Source organism: Oncorhynchus tshawytscha, linkage group LG32, assembly GCF_018296145.1.
Source record: "Oncorhynchus tshawytscha isolate Ot180627B linkage group LG32, Otsh_v2.0, whole genome shotgun sequence".
Lineage (NCBI taxonomy): Eukaryota > Metazoa > Chordata > Actinopteri > Salmoniformes > Salmonidae > Oncorhynchus > Oncorhynchus tshawytscha.
In genome coordinates this window covers 11,755,956-11,778,411 of record NC_056460.1, presented here as the reverse complement: position 1 = coordinate 11,778,411, position 22,456 = coordinate 11,755,956, and the positions used below count along the sequence as shown (strand labels likewise).

The 22,456-nt window shown below is 41.1% G+C and overlaps 1 protein-coding gene and 1 long non-coding RNA gene across 2 annotated transcripts; both read left to right on the top strand.

Annotated features, from left to right (window-relative positions):
- The first annotated feature begins 547 nt into the window (after nt 1-547).
- On the top strand, nt 548-11,996 carry LOC112230286 (CD276 antigen homolog). Its single transcript, XM_042310634.1, has 7 exons — nt 548-636; nt 2,495-2,577; nt 2,769-3,098; nt 3,939-4,259; nt 5,861-5,986; nt 8,666-8,713; nt 9,108-11,996. The coding sequence occupies exons 2-7, from the start codon at nt 2,505-2,507 to the stop codon at nt 9,149-9,151; spliced, it is 942 nt and encodes a 313-aa protein (XP_042166568.1). The 5' UTR covers nt 548-636; nt 2,495-2,504; the 3' UTR covers nt 9,152-11,996.
- A 7,411-nt stretch (nt 11,997-19,407) lies between these two features.
- LOC121841547 lies at nt 19,408-20,693 on the top strand. The gene is made up of 3 exons (XR_006080591.1): nt 19,408-19,494; nt 19,718-20,047; nt 20,679-20,693. It is a non-coding gene; the product is annotated as an uncharacterized LOC121841547 (long non-coding RNA).
- The last annotated feature ends 1,763 nt before the right edge of the window (nt 20,694-22,456 follow it).

Genomic DNA, 22,456 nt, shown 5'->3' with positions numbered 1-22,456 from the left:
TTTAATGCTGTCCATCCGCCATTTGTTCAATTAAATAATTGAAGGCCCCTCCGTCCATGAGTTCTGCTATTCCATGAGGTCCCCTAGTCCCGACGTGACGATGCTATCCCCAAGCCTGATAGACCGACCTCCTCTCTGCTTTCTTCGTGTCAAAGTAGAAGTCCTGCATGTGCGGAGGCATATATGCACAAACAAACGATAACTTGTGGGGGACATTTATTTTCACATGAGAAAAGCAAAGGAACTGGGTCTAGGCAGGTAGCCAAGTGGTTAAGCGCGTTGGGCCAGTAACCGAAAGGTTGCTGGTTCGAAATCCTGAGCCAACTAGGTGAAACATCTCTTGAGCAAGGCACTTGCTGTGGTCCTGTACATATGACAAATTATTAAAATGTCTAAAACAGACCTTTGTTTGTATGTTTAATCATTTGTTATTTTGGATATTTTATATAAATTCACTAAGGTATAAGGACCAACCCTCTCCTGAACGGTCACCTTGCCGCTGTTAAGAGGCTTGCGTACTGCAATGACCATAAAACGACCAATGCGTCAAATCGAAACCGAAAGTTTTGACAGTGTAATATTTAAATCAGATTCACTCTAACCTTCCACACTGTAACAACCTGAAGCATTTGTGCGGTAAGATTTTAACGTTTTCCGTGTCTCTAGCCTAGCTTCTCTTTATATTATTTAAAGTTGATTAATTGTTGACCATATTGCTTTACAAGTGTGCGTTTACCGATTAAAAAAAGAGCCGCCAATTGGCTCCATGATTTGCTCAATACTGCTATTATTGATTTTTGAGCTCAAATTTAATGCAGATAGGTTACAAAATAATTATCGAAAGAGGGTGAATCCTCACTGCAGAAACAATAAATAAAGGGGAGATTGTGAATCTGGTCAATGCTCATGTTTGCTGTGTGTTAAAAAAAACAACGTAATATTACATATTTGGCCAGGTAAAAAAAAATCTGAACGCGCATTTCACGATCTGAAAAAAATGATAGCCTTCATTTGAGCTTTACGTTGAAGATTAGCATTTTCTTTCATGGTTCTATGTACATTTTTAAAAATTTTGAGAGAAGAACCGTTTGGGAACCCAATGAGCCTTCTCTTTTAAGTGAACAGAGGCAAATGAGCCGGCACCCCGAAAAGACTCAGAATGCCCATTATAGTACAGACGTCAATTCAACGTCAATGTTGGTTCAACATAATTTCATTTAAATGACGTGGAAACAACGTTGTTTCAACCAGTGTGTGCCCACTGCCAGTGGGTGTCTATTTGCATCGCAAAACTATGTATATTTGCCCAGTGAAAGGTCTGAATGCTGCATTTCCATGCAGGTTATGTTTAATTTTGTTTATCAAACATGTTGGAGCTTTCTCTACATGTATACTATATGGAAGTGTTTGTTTGTTTTTGGCTTCAAACCACAATCAAGTTAAGTGCTAAGTTCATGGGCTAAATTGTACTGGCAGAACTTCCTTCTCATTTACTTCCCCCTAAAGTGAAGTGTAATGGGATTCTAGACAACGAGTGTGCTAAATAACAAATTGAAGAGGGGGGTATTGCACATTTGTCCCTTGATTATTGCATACATTCTTGCATCTGTAGGCCTATTTCATGCAACTTTCAATTAAAGGTCCCTCCAGAAGCCCTCACTAGGGAGCCCAAAAAATGCCCTTATTCTCCCATTGCAGCTGTTTAGTCCTTTGGGCATTGTGTAGCTGCATTGGCTCTAGAAACGCTGAGGATTTTATGGGGGAGAATAACTCCAACAGCTTTAGTGGCCACTTGAATGACTTTAAAACAGTACTGTCATCTCCCACACAATTGTTTCCTTATTAATAGAATGTGTTTCCTTCAGTGAGTGTTATGCTCTTTTGTCTATTTGTATAATGTTCACATTTTGTTGCATTTCTCTGTCAAAGAAATAGTTGAAACAGACATGTTGACAGTCCAGATGGGAGGTGACCAGTAGATAGCTAAATAGGGGACAGTGGACGGTGTTGCCTATGTTAGGCCTTTATTCACAATGTACTTAGTTAAGACCTATTCAGCACTTTACTTTTAGTCCAATTGGATTTGTTTCTGTTAGCCACTGTTTTATTTTCATTTTCAGAGAACAGTCCAGAGGCACTTTGTGAGTGACAGGCAGTCTATAGACTTACCTCTGATGGATTATGGGTTCTAACTCCTGAACTTGGGATATGGTTAATTATCAGGTATCCTATTGAAATATTGAGGCTTAGGTTTAGAGGGTCTACACCAGAAGTGAATGGTTATCTGTAGGAGGAAGGTATATGGTGGGTGCAATGAAGCTGGGAATGTACTGAGTGTAGAGAAAACAATCATATGTGGAAGACATTAATAAGGGGGGAGAGTCGTGGATTAGTGATGAAGGGGGTCGAGTTCAGTTACTCTGATAATTAAAACCTAACACCTCATACTGCTGTGACAAGTGTTGTCATTGTACATTTCTCTCTTCCCACTCAGGAATCCAAAGATGAGCTTAGCTACCACCTTCCTGTTTTTTGCGATCCATTTAGCCTGTATCAGAGCTGGAAATTCCTCTGAGAGTAAGTTGTGCCATGAATGCCATAATAATGGTTATAGAATGTTATATACACAAATGTATTTATTATTTTCAGCTGATTGTTAACTAAAAGTTCGATAAGATTGGTCACATTATGATAAAACTGACTACTATACCAGTAATTCTGTCTTGTATTATTGTCAATTTGTCTCTGTCATGATATTTCACTCACAGCATTTGTCAAACTGGAGTGTAATGAAGAATACCATGGGGTTTATGGTCAGCAGTCATTGCTGCAGTGTAATGTCAAAGCTGTTGAGAACGTGACCATCTTGACCGTGACCTGGAAGAGGGTGGAAGCTGATCCTCTTTTGTTGGAATTCCATAAAGATACATCTAACCTAACACCTGGATTTAAATTTGCTGAGCCATCCTGGAACAAGGATAATATGAATGTGTCCTTGTTGTTGACAAAGACCAAGATGGCCGATAAGGGGGTGTATGAATGCATGGTGACCACAGACCGTGGTGATGATACAGCTACAACCAGCCTCAGTGTCACAGGTGAGTCCTGTACTGTCTACAGTTCAACCAAGTGTGATTATAAAAAGATAAGCACCTTTCAACACAGGTTCATGAAAGGAGAAAACTGAACAGATATTCAGCCTCTCTTGGAGGTCAATATAAGAATTGAATACAACAGCTTTTTAAATGTGTCTCAGCTCATGGCCTTCATCAGGGTGTTATGATGCCGATATGCCGAAACGTGTTGAAATGAAGTTCTATTCAACTTCCGTTGTTGTCTCACACACACACACACACACACACACACACACACACACACACACACACACACACACACACACAGTTATGATACAAAGTTGATGTTAGGAAAGGATGTTTATTCTGGAATATGTTCAGGGGGAGTTCAGATCTATTTTGTGTGTGTGTGTGTGTGTGTGTGTGTGTGTGTGTGTGTGTGTGTGTGTGTGTGTGTGTGTGTGTGTGTGTGTGTGTGTGTGTGTGTGTGATTGGACAGTACAGCAGGAGCCAGAGTTACTTTCTGTTTCAGAATGACAGTGCTCAAATGGCACAGAGTAGTACCAGTGGGAATGTCCACAACTAGCCTCCATAATGTCATTCTACCCACGACATGCAATCAGTGTTTACACAATAGGCCTAGTGTACACAGACTACATTAGAACGTGTGTTAGAGATAGAAGAAATGTCTTTCCAGTTCATTAAAAATCACTCCTCCAGTAATCTCATTCCAAGTTATAACCCTCGGATGGACGTTGAAAAGGTGCAAAGTCTGTCTTAACGATGTTTACCCGCTGACGTTGTATAACTACTGGTGTAGCAAATATCACCCACATGTATGATAGATTTCTCTCTCTCTTCCAGCTAAGTACATAACTCCAACCATGAGCTCCATCCCTGAGACCAACATCAAAGAGAACACAGATGTGACCATTTTCTGCAACTCTACAGGCGGGCAACAGACAGGGTTGATCTGGTGGTTTGACCAGGATGGCTACAATTGGACGCACCGGACTGAACTGGTGGCCAAAGAGACTGACGATGGACTGTTTAGCCTCTCCAGTAAATTCACAGTGCAGAAGGCTACATCCAGTTACACAAACTACACGTGCAAAGTGCTCAATAGCAATGGTGCCGAGGAGGGGGTGGCATCATTTGTGATCCAGTTAGCTCCGCAAGTCTCAGGTACGTGCTGCCATGGCTGCTACCTATGGGCATGAATATGTTGGTGATGTCACCCTTTGTAAAAGCAGAGTCAAGTCCAAAACATGCCAGTCTCTCGTATTCCCTCGTCCTGACCCTGATAATTGTAGGACATTTCAGCCTCAATCTAGTCTACATTTATTAGTATAGGCCTTTTTACGACGTCTTTATCATGTGGGAGCACAATAAAAGTCAGCCTTATAATGAGAGAACAACATGTCACTGAGGAGTGGAGTAGGTCAGGCCATAAAATGCTCCTCAATCTGACTGAACATCTTCCTTGAAACTGGAAAAAAGAAAAGGAATGTCTTGGTTTGGGGAAGAAACAACAGATAGCAATAGTAATGGCATCTTTTTGTAGGCATTAACTCCCCCAATGGTTTGTTCGACAAAGCCTATGGGGAAAATTAGTTTCTCTAGGGTTTTTGGATAAAGGCCAAAAATAGGGTCTGTGGTAAACATAGGCTTAGGAGATTTTATACGTTTAGTTCTACGAGATAAATCTTTGTCAGTTAACATAACATTTTGTGAATTTTGAAGCCTTTATGTAATTTAATAAAGCACATAAAGGCTTCATAATTCATAAAGGTCATGTTACCCTGACTGATATTATCTCATAGAACAAAATGTATAAAATCTCCTAAACCTGTGTTAACCTCAGACCTTATTTTCGGCGTTTATCTCAAAACCGTATTTTTCCCCCATGAATTTTCGCCATAGGAATGGCTGAACGAACCAAGAATAACTAATTTGCGGGTTTTAGGATTACAAGCCGGCAAGCTCTATTCATGTGTGTTTCAACAGGAATCCAGAAGCTCTTCGATGTTTGCTTAACCCAGTCTACTTGTCATCTGATGAGCCTATAGGAAATTACTAGGTTGATTTGATCCAATAGGTCTATAGAGAGGGAAGTAATGATAGTGGAGTTGTAACTACCTGCGCCAGTTGCAAATTAGAGCTCATAGTCTCCAATCTGTCTCTAAGGCTCCCTCTTGTCACGATTCAGTGCAGTCATCATAATACCTTCTTACCAGAACATTCTGTCTCTGCAGTTGTGTTTCTCATCTCTGGCAGCCATTTTGAATATTCTTTCTGCTCTGCGGTCCTCCAGCTGTTGTTTTTTAGCCTGGCTGGGGATATTTCAAGACAAAGGATCCATCTAATGCCAAAACTAATTGTTCTTAGCAATGAGAAGTAAAGTAGCCCTTTCCTGTTGTCAATGACCAAAAGTGCCCTCTTTGGCCTCATGGGTGAAATGATTATGAATATTTTTCAGAATTTCAAAACCAATAAAGATTTAATTTTTTTAAACAAATCCGGTGTTTCTATGTCAAAAGGTTTTGTTGAATTTCAGTCTTCAAGATTTGTTTTAGACTAACAATCTCTCTGTGTGACCTTGATTTAGCCCACTGCAGTAAAAGGTTATTAAGACACATGCAGATTTGAACAGAGCTCAAGTCTGTGTGTGTGAAACGCCCTGACACTGACTTTGACCCAAGCACAACTAACCTTTTTCTCTTGACTTCATATGAATTGCCTATTTATTTTGTAACTCCCAATTTATGTCCATTTTGTATGTCCAGAAATAAACGCTGACCATTTGGATTCTGATTCCACCACCCACTGGCTAGCCCCGGTTGTAGTCATAGGATCTCTGGTCATTGGACTCCTTGCTGCGCTGCTGATATTTAAGAGGCGCTCCGCCCTACGTAAGTACATGAATTGTCATACTCATACAGTAGAGACTGTTGTCTGTGTATAACTCCATTAACAAATATCATTACATGGAGCTTTGATCATGTATCTCATCATGTATATGTTTTTCATGCTAGCTTAGTGCTAGATTAACCTGCTTATTTATTTCACCTTTATTTAACCAGGTAGGCTAGTTGAGAACAAGTTCTCATTTACAACTGCGACCTGGCCAAGATAAAGCGTAGCAATTCGACACATACAACAACACAGAGTTACACATGGAATCAACAAAACATATTCAGTAATACAGTGGCCCTGTACAGTGGTCCTGCCTCTGCCAAGCCTACATGCTCTGGCAGCCATCCATTTTTTCTTTGCATTGGGTATTACACAACCTGTAATGTTATCTGGTAACTCAGCCAATCATTTAGAGTAGTCAAATCAGTGGCATGTTGTGGCATGCTATTAACCATGAATAACAGTATAGTTAATACTTAATCCAATCCATATTGCTATTATAATATACACTGAGTATACCTGACATTAGGAACACCTTCCTATTATTGAGTTGCAAACCCCTTTTGCCCACAGAACATCCTCAATTTGTCAGGGGATGAACTCTACAAGGTGTCGATAGCGTTCCACAAGGATGCTGGCCCATATTGACTCCAATGCTTCCCACAGTTGTGTCAAGTTGGCTGGTTGTCCTTCGGGTGGTGGACCATTCTTGATACACACAGGAAACTGATGAGCGTAGAAAAACCCAGTAGTGTTGCAGTTCTACAATTGCGCCTGGGACGTACGACCATACCCCGTTCAAAGGCACTTAAATCTTTTGTCTTGCTCATTCACCCTCTGAATGGCACACATACACAATCCATGTCTCAATTGTATATCAAGGCTTAAACCCTTCTTAAAACGTGTGTCCTCCCCTTCATCTACACTGGTTGAAGTGGATTTAACAGGTGACATCAATAAGGGATCATAGATTTCATCTGGATTCACCTGGTCAGTCTATGTCATGGAAAGAGCAGGTGTACTTGATGTTTTGTATACTCAGTGTTTAATATTATAATAATACTATTATCTATGAATGGATTAAGCATTAACTACACTAGTAGGCTATTTATTGTTCATCAACATTACTTTTGGTTTAAAGATGATCTTTTTTGATTTCATTTAGGTTTTGTGTCATTTTTGAGAGGAGCTCGAAGGCAGTCCATATTTCCGTTAATGAGTATGTCCTTCGATATTCAGTATTTATTGAAATATTGAATATTTTATATTTATTTGTCACTTTAGATTTATGGTTTCCCATCTTTCCTAGACAGTTCACAGAATTCCCTGTAAAAGCAATATATATACTTTCTAATGACCAGCATCATATTTGGAATGATGTTTTATGTTTTTGTTTTATACTTTTATAACTGTTATAAATTAGAACTTTGTATAATACTTTTATAGCTGTTATAAATTATAACAACACTCCATAATGCATTCACATAGCCTGAGTGCCAGTCTGTTTGGGCTATCATTCCAAATCCTTGTCACTCATTGTCATGCCTAACATTTTTGTCTTGACAATGAGCTATGGAGTTGGCAAGAGTAGTATAAACAGATATTTGACCAGGCTAGCATTCACGTGATTTTGGTTTGTGAAACTCGCCACTCAGCCTTGGACAGTAAAACTGGGGAACTGTGGCCACTCACCCGGAACACATTTCTGTCTGTTCTCACCCTTCCAAATCTCCTTACTAACCACATCCTCCATCAGTTCCTCTTTAGTGTTGCTTCAGAGGGAGATACTTTGTTTACATTGTGTCTGTCCCAGTCCGTCCCGGTATCTGTCCCTGTGTAATATCTGATATGCTGTACATACAGTATCTGTCCTATCAGTACAGGGCAGGAATGGGCCTGGTTTCTTGTCCCAGTCCGTCCCGGTATCTGTCCCTGTGTAATATCTGATATGCTGTACATACAGTATCTGTCCTATAAGTACAGGGCAGGAATGGGCCTGGTTTCTTGTCCCAGTCCGTCCCGGTATCTGTCCCTGTGTAATATCTGATATGCTGTACATACAGTATCTGTCCTATAAGTACAGGGCAGGAATGGGCCTGGTTTCTTGTCCCAGTCCATCCCGGTATCTGTCCCTGTGTAATATCTGATATGCTGTACATACAGTATCTGTCCAGAAATGGGCCTGGTTTCTTGTCCCAGTCCGTCCCGGTATCTGTCCCTGTGTAATATCTGATATGCTGTACACACAGTATCGGTCTTAGCTTTCCTATTAAACATGACTATTATGGTGATTGAATGTAGGTCAAAGGGAAGTGTTTCATCCGTCACAAGTGGAGTATAAAATGGAGTCCGGATGATTACTAATTGTTTACCAAACCAGTTGGCGACAATTTTGCATTGTTTCAATGGGGAATTTTGTTAGTTTAGCTACATGGCTGTGGTGAAGGGAGATTATGTATTTGGGTCATACTATTATGTAATGCTGGGTGAAATATGGGCCTATCTGCACTGTGAAGGAAGGTTTGCTATCTTGACTAACTTTTCTCTTTCCGCCCGACTCTTAATTTCATTGAACTTTGAAGGAGGCAATGTTCCTCTGGAGATTTAAATGTTAGATGGCATTCCTCCACAACATGTCACAGATCATATTCTGACTTAGCCTTTTTCTTTTTTAGGTGACCACCAACCAGACACCAGGCATGATGGAGATGTTGAGGCAGAAGGTACTGTGTCCATGTGCTCAATCTACAAATAATATATCTATATTTATATTGTACATGTACAATGAATATATCTGTCTAAAATATATTGTATTTTCTATTCTGCATCAAGGTTTCTTAGGGGACATGATTTTTTAAATGATTGAAAAGTCTCTCCTGTTTTTACTTTCTATTATTGTAAAACATTATTTTCTCTTCTCTCTCTCTCTCTCTCTCTCTCTCTCTCTCTCTCTCTCTCTCTCTCTCTCTCTCTCTCTCTCTCTCTCTCTCTCTCTCTCTCTCTCTCTCTCTCTCTCTCTCTCTCTCTCTCTCTCTCTCTCTCTCTCTCTCTCTCTCTCTCTCTCTCTCTCTCTCTCTCTCTCTCTCTCTCTCTCTCTCTCTCTCTCTCTCTCTCTAGGTCTAAACAGTGACAGTCCACAGGACCAACGTGACAGTTTCTAGTAAATGATTCGTTAACGGGCAGTCTCTGGAAGGGACTGTTTCCTTGACGATCAATAATGGGCTTGTCACCATCACAATCTTTTGATGGACTGTTTCCTGTTAAGTGTCCGATGACAGTCACTTTGGCACTCAGGTCATTCTGATTGAGGCATCTGTTCCTTCATAATCTACTGATGATGGCAGCCTTTAAGGTCTGTGGTTGATTACAAATGATATGTAACTGCCCTATACATCAATGTTTCTATACAGGGTTGCCATGGTGTCATAATGCTCTAGATTCTACCACTGCAGAACATTGGTATACTGTAATACCAGGTAATCTAATCAATGTACACACTGTACTACAAGGTGCATGGTTTAACATTCCACGTTTCCTATACTGTAGATTTGACCATAGTGGTTGTTATTACTATACTGTAACACCAGACCATCTAATCACTATAACTTAACACACGGTTCTGTACCATTCAATTTGAACACAGCACTTTTCTGAAAACATGTAGTAAAACTGTTTTCCCTTCTGAAAGAGGGTTTCGCAAGACTGTACAACAACCACTCTTACAACCAAAAGCCAGCCTGTTGCTCCTACCACAGAGGATTTGTTTGTGGCCTTCCTCTTACTCCTTTCTTCTTGTCTTGCGCCACCTGCTGGTCAAGATTCAGGTCTATATTTATATAGATACTAGCCTTTAAACACTGTGGTTGATGACTTTAACAGTCTATGTTTAAAAGCCTAACATGATTGGTTCTGTACAGCAGGGTTCCCCAACTGGCGGTCCACGGGTCAAATTGGTTTTCATAAATGAACTATTAAAACTAGGAAATCAGCTCCAAGTTATTTTAATTTAAGAAGTCTGTTCCCAAGTATTCCTATGCAGAATAGAGAGACACGTGATCATATAGAAATGTAAGCTTTGAAGGTTATTGGAAGGTTATGTAAGGTTTGAAATTATTCTGTTCTAGTCAAACATTATATATTTTTGGGCTTCTTGCGTTTAATTTGCAGTCTACACATTTTTTGCAATTATGTTCCCCCCCCACTCAGGAAAAAAAAATCGGCCCACGGCTGAATCTAGTTGATGATCCCTGCGGTATGGGGTTGCCATAGTGTCAGTATACTGTAGATTCTACCAGTATGATTGTTAAAACTGTACTCTTAACACCAAGCCATCTAATCCTTGTAACGTTTCACACTACACTAGAAGGTTCATGAGCAATGTTTCCTCTGATTTTTTTAATCACTGAGCAAACTTCAGTTCCGCTGAGCGCAAACTTGAATGTTGTGAAAATTCTGTCCCACTTCCGAACACTGAGGCTGTACCCACTTTTAAGTTAGTTTTAACAGTGGTCAAGTCAAGTTGGCTACTGTGGCTATTTGATTATAATGTTGGCCTACCAGAATGGTCTACCATCAAAAACAATGGAACAAATGCCTCCTATAACATTTGAACACGGAAATAGCTGTTCTATCATTCAGCCTACAGTAGCAGCCAATGTGTGGTGTTCAATGTAGGGCTGCATTCAATGAGACTTTTGAAGAAAACATGCCAGGCTTGACATGAACTTGTTTCTCCACTTGTCCTTCAGACAAGGAGGTGACTGACAATGTTGCTGTGTTGTTTGTTTACGCGTGTAGAAAGCACTTTTCCAAAAAAGATGAAGTAAACTGGTTTCGCCTCTGAAAAGACGGTTCGGGTAGATACTCTACTTTGATTCTGCTCCAATGTGTATGTGAAGAAATGCTAGGCTAAATATAAATAGTACATCACTTTTGACTAGAAGAAATTTGGGAGCCATTTTGAATTCACCCTTTGACTTGACTTTGTGTCACCTCTGGAACGTATTGTAACATTAACCCAACCTTGTTACCAACAGCCAGCCTGTTGCTTCAACAGTTCTACCGCAGCAGTTTCTTTTGATTTGTCCTTCCTTTTTTCACCTGGTGGTTGATTATGAAAAATGTGGAAAAACATTTAGAAAACGTTTTGTGGGGCAGCAATTGTCTTCTATTTACATAATGATTGTTTCAGTTCCCATGATGTTTTACTGCTATCATGTTGCTGTTGATGGCATTGCAAATCGACTTGAGAAATCTGTTGTTGTATTGTGGCAACTTGAAGTGAACGCTGTCCACAACAAGACTACACCTCCCACAATTCCTTCCAACTCCTCGACAGTGTCCGTCCCTTCTTACTTAAGTGCACACTTGGTAGTTGTCACTGTAGATACAGATATGATGAACCTATTTCTATGCCAGTCAGCATGGAACTAGTCAGGGCTCTTCCACAGGAGGCCGGACTTTGATCTTTTTTTGTTGTTGTTGATTTTGGCTCCGATCTACTATGGTGGCTTGAGATGTTTGTGCGTCAAGTTATGATTATTTCCCAATTCAAACAAAAAACAAGACATGTTATTTCGTAGTGTAAGAGGTCAAGATGAGAGAGGGATCCTGTCTATATATGAAGTGATTATTAAGTGATTTGTTAACACGTTTTTTTTTTTAAAAGACAACTTCCTGTTTTCAGCACATAGATATGCCTGCTTGAGGCCTGCTCTGCATCTAACCCCATATAACAGACTTTGTTATTGCTACATTTGGTATGTTTTTATATGTGACTTTGTTTGTTATGAATAAATCATTGAGATTAAAGCTTTTTTACTTTGTCCAGATATCACATGTAAATAATCTATTGTATAGTATGTCCGGGTATATTTTGCACTGTGAAATTCTGTTCATTAAATATAGGACAGTGAGAAATTTGTTACACTGAACGTTTTGTAAATACTTTCACTTGTTGTTTTTTAAATACTACCATCTTTAAACAAATAAAAAATCATTATTGATGGGGTGGCTAATCTGCATTCTTTTATGTTCTAAGATCTAAACTGTTTTAATACGTTTTAAGGAAGCAAAAGCAGTAAACACATTGTGAGGAAAATGTATATAATTACGGCACAAAGGAAATGTTTTTTTCTTCTTCAGAATGATGTTTTATATACAGTACCTTGCAAAAGTTTCCCCCCTTTGGCATTTTTCCTATTTTGTTACATTACAACCTGTAATTACATTACAACCTCTGACAAATCAACTGTAAATTTCGGTGTTCCTCAAGGTTCCGTTTTAGGACCACTATTGTTTTCACTATATATTTTACCTCTTGGGGATGTTATTCGAAAACATAATGTTAACTTTCACTGCTATGCGGATGACACACAGCTGTACATTTCAATGAAACATGGTGAAGCCCCAAAATTGCCCTTGCTAGAAGCATGTGTTTCAGACATAAGGAAGTGGATGGCTGCAAACTTTCTACTTTTAAACTCGGACAAAACAGAGATGCTTGTTCTAGGTCCCAAGAAACAAAGAGATCTTCTGTTGAATCTGACAATTAATCTTAATGGTTGTACAGTCGTCTCAAATAAAACTGTGAAGGACCTCGGCATTACTCTGGACCCTGATCTCTCTTTTGAAGAACATATCAAGACCATTTCAAGGAATGCTTTTTCCCATCTACGTAACATTGCAAAAATCAGAAACTTTCTGTCCAAAAATGATGCAGAAAAATTAATCCATGCTTTTGTCACTTCTAGGTTAGACTACTGCAATGCTCTACTTTCCGGCCACCCGGATATAGCACTAAATAAACTTCAGTTGGTGGTAAATACGGCTGCTAGAATCCTGACTAGAACCAAAAAATTTGATCATATTACTCCAGTGCTAGCCTCTCTACACTGGCTTCCTGTCAAAGCAAGGGCTGATTTCAAGGTTTTACTGCTAACCTACAAAGCATTACATGGGCTTGCTCCTACCTATCTCTCTGATTTGGTCCTGCCGTACATACCTACACGTACGCTATGGTCACAAGACGCAGGCCTCCTAATTGTCCCTAGAATTTCTAAGCAAACAGCTGGAGGCAGGGCTTTCTCCTATAGAGCTCCATTTTTATGGAACGGTCTGCCTACCCATGTCAGAGACGCAAACTCTGTCTCAACCTTTAAGTCTTTACTGAAGACTCATCTCTTCAGTGGGTCATATGATTGAGTGTAGTCTGGCCCAGGAGTGGGAAGGTGAACGGAAAGGCTCTGGAGCAACGAACCGCCCTTGCTGTCTCTGCCTGGCCGGTTCCCCTCTTTCCACTGGGATTCTCTGCCTCTAACCCTATTACAGGGGCTGAGTCACTGGCTTACTGGGGCTCTCTCATGCCGTCCCTGGAAGGGGTGCGTCACCTGAGTGGGTTGATTCACTGATGTGGTCATCCTGTCTGGGTTGGCGCCCCCCTTGGGTTGTGCCATGGCGGAGATCTTTGTGGGCTATACTCGGCCCTGTCTCAGGATGGTAAGTTGGTGGTTGAAGATATCCCTCTAGTGGTGTGGGGGCTGTGCTTTGGCAAAGTGGGTGGGGTTATATCCTTCCTGTTTGGCCCTGTCCGGGGGTGTCCTCGGGTGGGTCCACAGTGTCTCCTGACCCCTCCTGTCTCAGCCTCCAGTATTTATGCTGCAGTAGTTTATGTGTCGGGGGGCTAGGGTCAGTTTGTTATATCTGGAGTACTTCTCCTGTCCTATTCGGTGTCCTGTGTGAATCTAAGTGTGCGTTGTCTAATTCTCTCCTTCTCTCTCTCGGAGGACCTGAGCCCTAGGACCATGCCCCAGGATTACCTGACATGATGACTCCTTGCTGTCCCCAGTCCACCTGGCCGTGCTGCTGCTCCAGTTTCAACTGTTCTGCCTTCTTATTATTCGAACATGCTGATCATTTATGAACATTTGAACATCTTGGCCATGTTCTGTTATAATCTCCACCCGGCACAGCCAGAAGAGGACTGGCCACCCCACATATGCTCTCTCTAATTCTCTCTTTTTTTCTCTCTCTCGGAGGACCTGAGCCCTAGGACCATGCCCCAGGACTACCTGACATGATGACTCCTTGCTGTCCCCAGTCCATCTGACCGTGCTGCTGCTCCAGTTTCAACTGTTCTGCCTTATTATTATACGACCATGCTGGTCATTTATGAACATTTGAACATCTTGGCCATGTTCTGTTATAATCTCCACCCGGCACAGCCAGAAGAGGACTGGCCACCCCACATAGCCTGGTTCCTCTCTAGGTTTCTTCCTAGGTTTTGGCCTTTCTAGGGAGTTTTTCCTAGCCACCGTGCTTCTACACCTGCATTGCTTGCTGTTTGGGGTTTTAGGCTGGGTTTCTGTACAGCACTTTGAGATATCAGCTGATGTACGAAGGGCTATATAAATAAATTTGATTTGATTTGATTTGAATTTAAATGGATTTGATCTGGATTTCATGTCATTTACATACACAAAATAGTCCAAATTGGTGAAGTGAAATTTAAAAAATAACTTCTTTAAAAAAAAAATAAGATTTTTGGGGGAAGTGGTGCGTGCATATGTATTCCTCCCTTTGCTATGAAGCCCCGAAATATGATCTGGTGCAACCAATTACCTTCAGAAGTCACATAATTAATTAAATTAAGTCCACCTGTGTGCAATCTAAGCATCACATGATCTGTCACATGATCTCAGTATATATACACCTGTTCTGAAAGGCCCTAGAGTCTGCAACACCACTAAGCAAGCGGCATCACGAAGACCAAGGAGCTCTCCAAACAGGTCAGGGGCAAAGTTGTGTGGAAGTACAGATCAGGGTTGGGTTATAGAAAAATATCAAACTTTGAACATCCCACAGAGCACCATTAAATCCATTATTAAAAAATTGAAAGACTATGGTACCACAACAAACTTGCCAAGAGAGGGCCGCCCACCAAAACCCACAGACCAGGCAAGTAGGGCATTCATCAGAGAGGCAACAAAGATACCAAAGATAATCCTGAAGGAGCTGCAAAGCTCCACAGCGGAGATTGGCGTATCTCTCCATAGGACCACTAAGCCATACACTCTACAGAGCTGGGCTTTAAAGAAGAGTGGCCAGAAAAAAAGCCATTGCTTAAAGAAAAAAAATAAGCAAACACGTTTGGTGTTTGTCGAAAGGCATGTGGGAGACTCCCCAAACATATGGAAGGAGGTACTCTGGTCAGATGAGACTGAAATTGAGCTTTTGGCCATCAAGGAAATGCTATGTCTGGCACAAACCCAACAGCTCTCATCACCCTGAGAACACCATCACAGTGAAGCATGGTGGTGGCAGCATCATGCTGTGGGGATGTTTTTCATCGGCAGCGACTGTGAAACTGGTCAGAATTGAAGGAATGAAGGATGGAGCTAAATTACAGGGAAATTCTTGATGGAAACCTGTTTCAGTCTTCCAGAGATTTGAGACTGGGACAAAGTTTCACCTTCCAGCAGGACAATGACCCTTAGCATACTGCTAAAGCAACACTCGAGTGGTTTAAGGGGAAACATTTAAATGTCTTGGAATGGCCTAATCAAAGCCCAGACCTCAATCCAATTGAGAATCTGTGGTATGACTTAAAGATTGCTGTACACCAGCAGGAACCCATCCAACTTGAAGACACTGGAGCAGTTTTGCCTTGAAGAATGGTCAAAAATCCCAGTGGCCAGATGTGCCAAGCTTATAGAGACATACCCCAAGAGACTTGCAGCTGTAATTGCTGCAAAAGGTGGCTCTACAAAGTATTGACTTTGGGAGAGGTGAACAGTTATGCACGCTCAAGTTTTCAGTTTAAAAAAAATGTATTTCTTGTTTGTTTCATAATAAAAAATATATTTTGCATCTTCAAAGTGGTAGGCATGTTGTGTAAATCAAATGATACAAACCCCCCCAAAATATATTTCAATTTCAGGTTATAAGGCAACAAAATAGGAAAAATGCAGAGGGGGTGAATATTTTCGCAAGGCACTGTAAGTAGTTACAGTACCTGAAGACTGTATTTTTAGCCCAGCGACAGTACATTAGTACACAGTAGCAAAACGTAGCAAAACAATTTGCAACGGGAAACGTATCGTATGTTCAGGTGGTCCCTCTCCCTCTCAGCTTTCATTTAGTCCCTTGTGAATACAACCCTGGATTGATTGAACTGAAGTTAGACATGTGACACTGAACAGAAGGCAACATGTCCACTAGAGGAATTTCTCTCCTCACATTAAAATGATGACGCAAAGCGTGAGAAGAGATATGAGCTGAGTTTGATTAACATTGAGAAAAATCGACATCTGACAGATAAATAACATGAACACAACATGATGTAACTTTGATGTGCTTTAACATGCCTGTAGTTATGTGAATGCAACAAAGTTAACTTACAGATGGATCTGTTGTGTTTTTATAACAATGCAATCCATCTGAACACTCCACTCACCATGTTTTTTGACTAACACAATAAACCATTGAAATTATAATAACATGTATAGAATTGGATTAAATTAAGAATTCTAAATTAGACTGCAGTAAGACATGAAGGTGTGGTTGACTATGAGGGACTGTGATGTCAGATGTATCCTATTTCCTGTCTTTCTAAGTAGATGTCAGACAGAGACAGACAGCAGTATACAGGCAGCTGTGGTGATGGTGATGTCACTGCTGAAGTGTTTGCTGTTCTTCTTCTCAGTCAATGAATTGACCACAGCAGCAGGTAAGGCAAGCTGTTTATTCCCAGCCAATCAAGGTTGATTCTGTGTTCAATCATGTTCAATCATTAAAGTGAAGGTTCTGAGTCTTGCAAATGTTTCATTTTGTGTATCCAACATTCCACATGTCAAGTATACTATATGGATGTTTTTTTCTCTCAAACCACAACCATGTTAGCGGGGTCCTACGTCCTTTTGTCCCTTGATCATTGCCTGCATTTTTGCAACTATAGGCCTATTTCATGCATCTTTCTGTAAAATGTCCTTCCAGTAGCCCTCACAAAGGAGGAAAAAACCCCTTATTCTCTCATCGCAGCTGTTTATTCCTTTGGGCATTGTTCAGCTGCATTGGCTCCAGAAGCAATGAGGATATTGTGGGGGAGAATAACTCCAACAGCTTAGGTGTCCACTTGAATGAATTGAACAGTACTGTCATCTCCCACACATTGTTTTCTTAATAATAAAATTTCCTTCAGTGTGAAAATTGACATTTCCCTCCCTTACTAGCTCTGACTTTGCTGATTGCTACTTCACTGAGGAAAAATGTATTCACAATGACTGTGATATGTGGTTGATCCAGCTATCTGGACTACATTACCAAACGTTTGTGGACACCTGCTCGTCAAACATCTCGTTCCAAAATCATGGGCATTAATATGGAGTTGGTCCCCACTTTGCTGCTATAACGGCATCCACTGTTCTGGGAAGGACTTGCTTCCATTCAGCCAGAAGAGCATTAGTGAGGTCAGGCACTGATGTTGGGCGATTAGGCCTGGCTTGCAGTCGGCGTTCCAATTCATCCCAAAGGCGTTCAATGGGGTTGAGGTCAGGGCTCTGTGCAGGCCAGTCAAGTTCTTCCACACCGATCTCAACAAACCATTTCTGTATGGACCTCGCTTTGTGCACGGGGGCAATGTCATGCTGAAAGTACAGAATCGTCTAGAAGGTCATTGTATGCTGTAGCATTAAGATTTCCCTTCACTGGAACTAAGAGGCCTAGTCCGAACCATGATAAACAGCCCCAGATCGTTATTCCTCCTCCACCAAACTTTATAGAGTGCTCTATGCATTCAGGCAGGAAGCATTCTCCTGGCATCTGACAAACCCAGATTAGTCCGTCAGACTGCCAGATGGTGAAGCGTGATTCATCACTCCAGAGAATGCGTTTCCAATGCTCCAGAGTCCAATGGCGACAAGCTTCACACCACTCCAGCTGACACTTGGCATTGCGCATAGTGATCTTAGGCTTGTGTGCGGCTGCTCGGCCATGGAAACCCATTTCATGAAGCTCCCGACGAACAGTTCTTGTGCTGACATTGCTTCCAGAGGCAGTTTGGAACTCGGTAGTGAGTGTTGCAACCGAAGACAGACGATTTTTACACGCTTCAGCACTCGCCAGTCGCAGTCTGTGAGCACTTAGATGTTTCCACTTCACAATAACAGGACTTACAGTTGAGCAGCTCTAGCAGGGCAGAAATTTGATGAACTGATTTGTTGGGAAGGTGGCATTCTATGACGGTGCCACGTTGAAAGTAACTGGGTTCTTCAGTAAGTCCATTCTACTGCCAATGTTTGTCTATGGAGATTGCATAGATTTGTGTTCAATTTTATACACCTGTCATTAACGGATGTGGCTAAAATAGCCGAATCCACTCATTTGAAGGGGTGTCCACATACTTTGGTATATACATAGTGTATCTTAAGATGAACACTTAATTCACTTTGAATAAGAGTGTCTGACTAAAATGTCAAATGTTATGCTCTTTTGTCTATTTGTATAATGTTCACATTTGATTGTATTTGCCTGCCAAACAAATAGTTGAAAACAGGCATGTTGACAATTCAGATGGGAGGTGACAAATATATAGTTTAATAGGGGACAGTTGCCTGATGGCCTGTGTTAGGCCCTCATTCACTATGCACTTACACTGAACAAAAACATAAACGCAACATGTAAAGTGTTGGTCCCATGTCTCATGAGCTGAAATAAAAGATCCCAGAAAAATGTTGTGAACAAATTTGTTTACATCCGTGTTAGTGAGCATTTCTCCTTTGCCAAGATAATCCATCCACCTGAGAGGTGGGGCATATCAAGAAGATGATTAAACAGCATGATCATTACACAGGTGCACCTTGTGCTGGGGACAATAAAAGGCCACTCTAAAATGTGCAGTGTTGTCACACCACACAATGCCACAGATGTCTCAAGTTTTGAGGGAGAGTGCAATTGGCATGCTGCCTGCAGGAAAGTCCACCAGAGCTGTTGTTAGAGAATGTAATGTATATTTCTATACCATAAGCCACTTCCAATGTCCTTTTAGGGAATTTGGCAGTAAGTCCAACCGGCCTCACAACTGCAGACAAGTGTATTGCGTCGTTTGGGCAAGCGGTTTTCTGAGTCAAAGTTGTGAACAGAGTTTCCAATGGTGGCGGTGGGGTTATGGTATGGGCAGTCATAAGCTGTGGACAATGAACACAATTGCATTTTATCGATGGCAATTTGAATGCACAGAATTACTGGGAGGCCCTTTTATTTTGAAAGGTGTCTTTGACCAACAGATGCATCTGTATTCCCAGTCATGTGATATCCATAGATTATGGCCTAATGAGTGTTACAGACCTACCTTACGCAGTCTACAGACTTACCTCATACTGCTGTGACAAGTGTTGCCATTGTACATTTCTCTCTTCCTCCTCAGGAATCCAAAGATGACTTCAGCTACCACCTTCCTGTTTCTTTGCGATCTATTTTGCCTGTATCAGAGCTGGAAATTCCTCTGAGAGTAAGTTGTGCCATAATAATGGTTAGAAAATGTTATATACAAATACAAAAATAGATGTATTGTTTTCAGCAGATTGTTAACTTTGTGGTTCGGGAGAACTGTATATCATTTTTGACTAAAAGTTCAGTAAGATTGGTCACATTATGATACAACTGACTCCAATAACAGTAATTATCTTCTGTATTTATGTCATCTTTTTCACTGAAATTATATTTTATCACAGCATTTGTCAAACTGGAGTGTAATGAAGAATACCATGGGGTTTATGGTCAGCAGTCATTGCTGCAGTGTAATGTCAAAGCTGTTGAGAACGTGACCATCTTGACCGTGACCTGGAAGAGGGTGGAAGCTGATCCTCTTTTGTTGGAATTCCATAAAGATACATCTAACCTAACACCTGGATTTAAATTTGCTGAGCCATCCTGGAACAAGGATACTATGAATGTGTCCTTGTTGTTGACAAAGACCAAGATGGCCGACAAGGGGGTGTATGAATGCATGGTGACCACAGACCGTGGTGATGATACAGCTACAACCAGCCTCAGTGTCACAGGTGAGTCCTGTACTGTCTACAGTTCAACCAAGTGTGATTATAAAAAGATAAGCACCTTTCAGCACAGGTTCATGAAAGGAGAAAACTGATCAGATATTCAGCCTCTCTTGGAGGTCAATAGAAGAAGAATAGAATACAACATTACATTATTTTAAGTGTGTCTCAGCCAGGCTGTTATGATTCCCACATGTTGAAATACAGTTCTATTCAACTTCTGTTGTTGTCGCACACACACATACACACACACACAGTTATGACACAACGTTGGTAAGGATGTTCATTCTGGAATGTGTTCAGGGGGAGTTCAGATCTATTTTCGTGTGTGTGTGTGTGTGTGTGTGTGTGTGTGTGTGTGTGTGTGTGATTGGACAGCACAGCAGGAGCCAGAGCAATCAGTGTTTACACAATAGGCCTAGTGTACACAGACTACATTAGAACGTGTGTTTAGAGATAGAAGACGTGTCTTTCCAGTTTATTAAAAATCACTCCTCCAGTAATCTCATTCCAAGTTATAACCCTCGGATGGACGTTGAAAAGGTGCAAAGTCTGTCTTAACGATGTTTACCCGCTGACGTTGTTGCGAACTGCACCCACATGTATGTAATATCATTTATCTTCTTCTCTCTTCCAGTTATGTACAAATCACCAACCATGAGTTCCAGTCCTGAGAATGGAATGTTTCCTGTTAAGTGTCCGATGACAGTCACTTTGGCACTCAGGTCATTCTGATTGAGGCATCTGTTCCTTCATAATCTACTGATGATGGCAGCCTTTAAGGTCTGTGGTTGTTTACAAATGATATGTAACTGCCCTATATATCAATGTTTCTATACAGGGTTGCCATGGTGTCATAATGCTCTAGATTCTACCACTGCAGAACATTGGTATACTGTAATACCAGGTAATCTAATCAATGTACACACTGTACTACAAGGTGCATGGTTTAACATTCCACGTTTCCTATACTGTAGATTTGACCATAGTGGTTGTTATTACTATACTGTAACACCAGACCATCTAATCACTATAACTTAACACACGGTTCTGTACTAAGGTTGTGCGAACATTCAATTTGAACACAGCACTTTTCTGAAAACATGTAGTAAAACTGGTTTCCCTTCTGAAAGAGGGTTTCGCAAGACTGTACAACAACCACTCTTATAACCAAAAGGCAGCCTGTTGCTGACGTTGTTGCGAACTGCACCCACATGTATCTAATATCATTTATCTTCCTCTCTCTCTTCCAGCTATGTACAAGTCACCAACCGTGAGTTCCAGTCCTGAGAATTGCATCAAACGGAACACAGACGTGACCATTTTCTGCAACTCTACAGGCGGGCACCAGAAAGGGTTGATCTGGTGGTTTGACCAGTTTGGCGCAAACTGCACAGGCAGTGCTGAACTTCTGACCAAAAAGACAGACGACAAACTGTTTAGCCTCTCCAGTAAACTGACAGTTCTGAAGGCTACATACAGTGGTTCCACAAACTACTCATGCACAGTGCACAACACCAATGGAGTCCAGGAGGGGAAGGCATCATTTGAGATCCCGTTTGTATGTTCCACAGGTACGTTCTGCCATCGTGGTCGGTATACATGAACGATGTTTGTGATGTCATCCTTTGTAAAAGCAGGGTCAAGTCCAAAACATGCCAGTCTCTCGTATTCCCTCATCCTGACCCTGATAATTGTAAACAATTCAGCCTCAATCTAGTCTACATTTATTAGTATAGGCCTTTTTACGACGTTTTATCATGTGGGAGCACAATAAAAGTCAGCCTTATAATGAGAGAACAACATGTCACTGAGGAGTGGAGTAGGTCAGGCCATAAAATGCTCCTCAATCTGACTGAACATCTTCCTTGAAACTGGAAAAAAGAAAAGGAATGTCTTGGTTTGGGGAAGAAACATTCCATGCATGTTTCAACAGGAATCCAGAAGCTCTTCGATGTTTGCTTAACCAAGTCTTGTCACGCCCTGGTGTAAGTATTTTGTGTTTTTCTTCATGTATTGGGTCAGGCCAGGGTGTGGCATGGGGTTTTTGTATTGTGGTGTGTTTTGTCTTGGGGTTTTGGTGTGTATGTATTGGGATTGTAGCTAGTGGGGTTATCTATCAAAGTTTATGGCTGTCTGGAGTGGTTCTCAATCAGAGGCAGGTGTTTATCGTTGTCTCTGATTGGGAACCATATTTAGGCAGCCATATTCTTTGAGTTTGTCGTGGGTGATTGTCCTATGTGTCGTTGTTCCTGTCTCAGTGTTTACACAAGTATAGGCTGTTTCGGTTTTCGTTAAGCTCTTTGTTTTGTAGTGTTTGTTATTGATTCGTGTTTTTTACGTTCGTTCATTAAACATGGATCGCAATCTACACACTGCATTTTGGTCCGACTCTCCTTCACACCTAGAAAACCG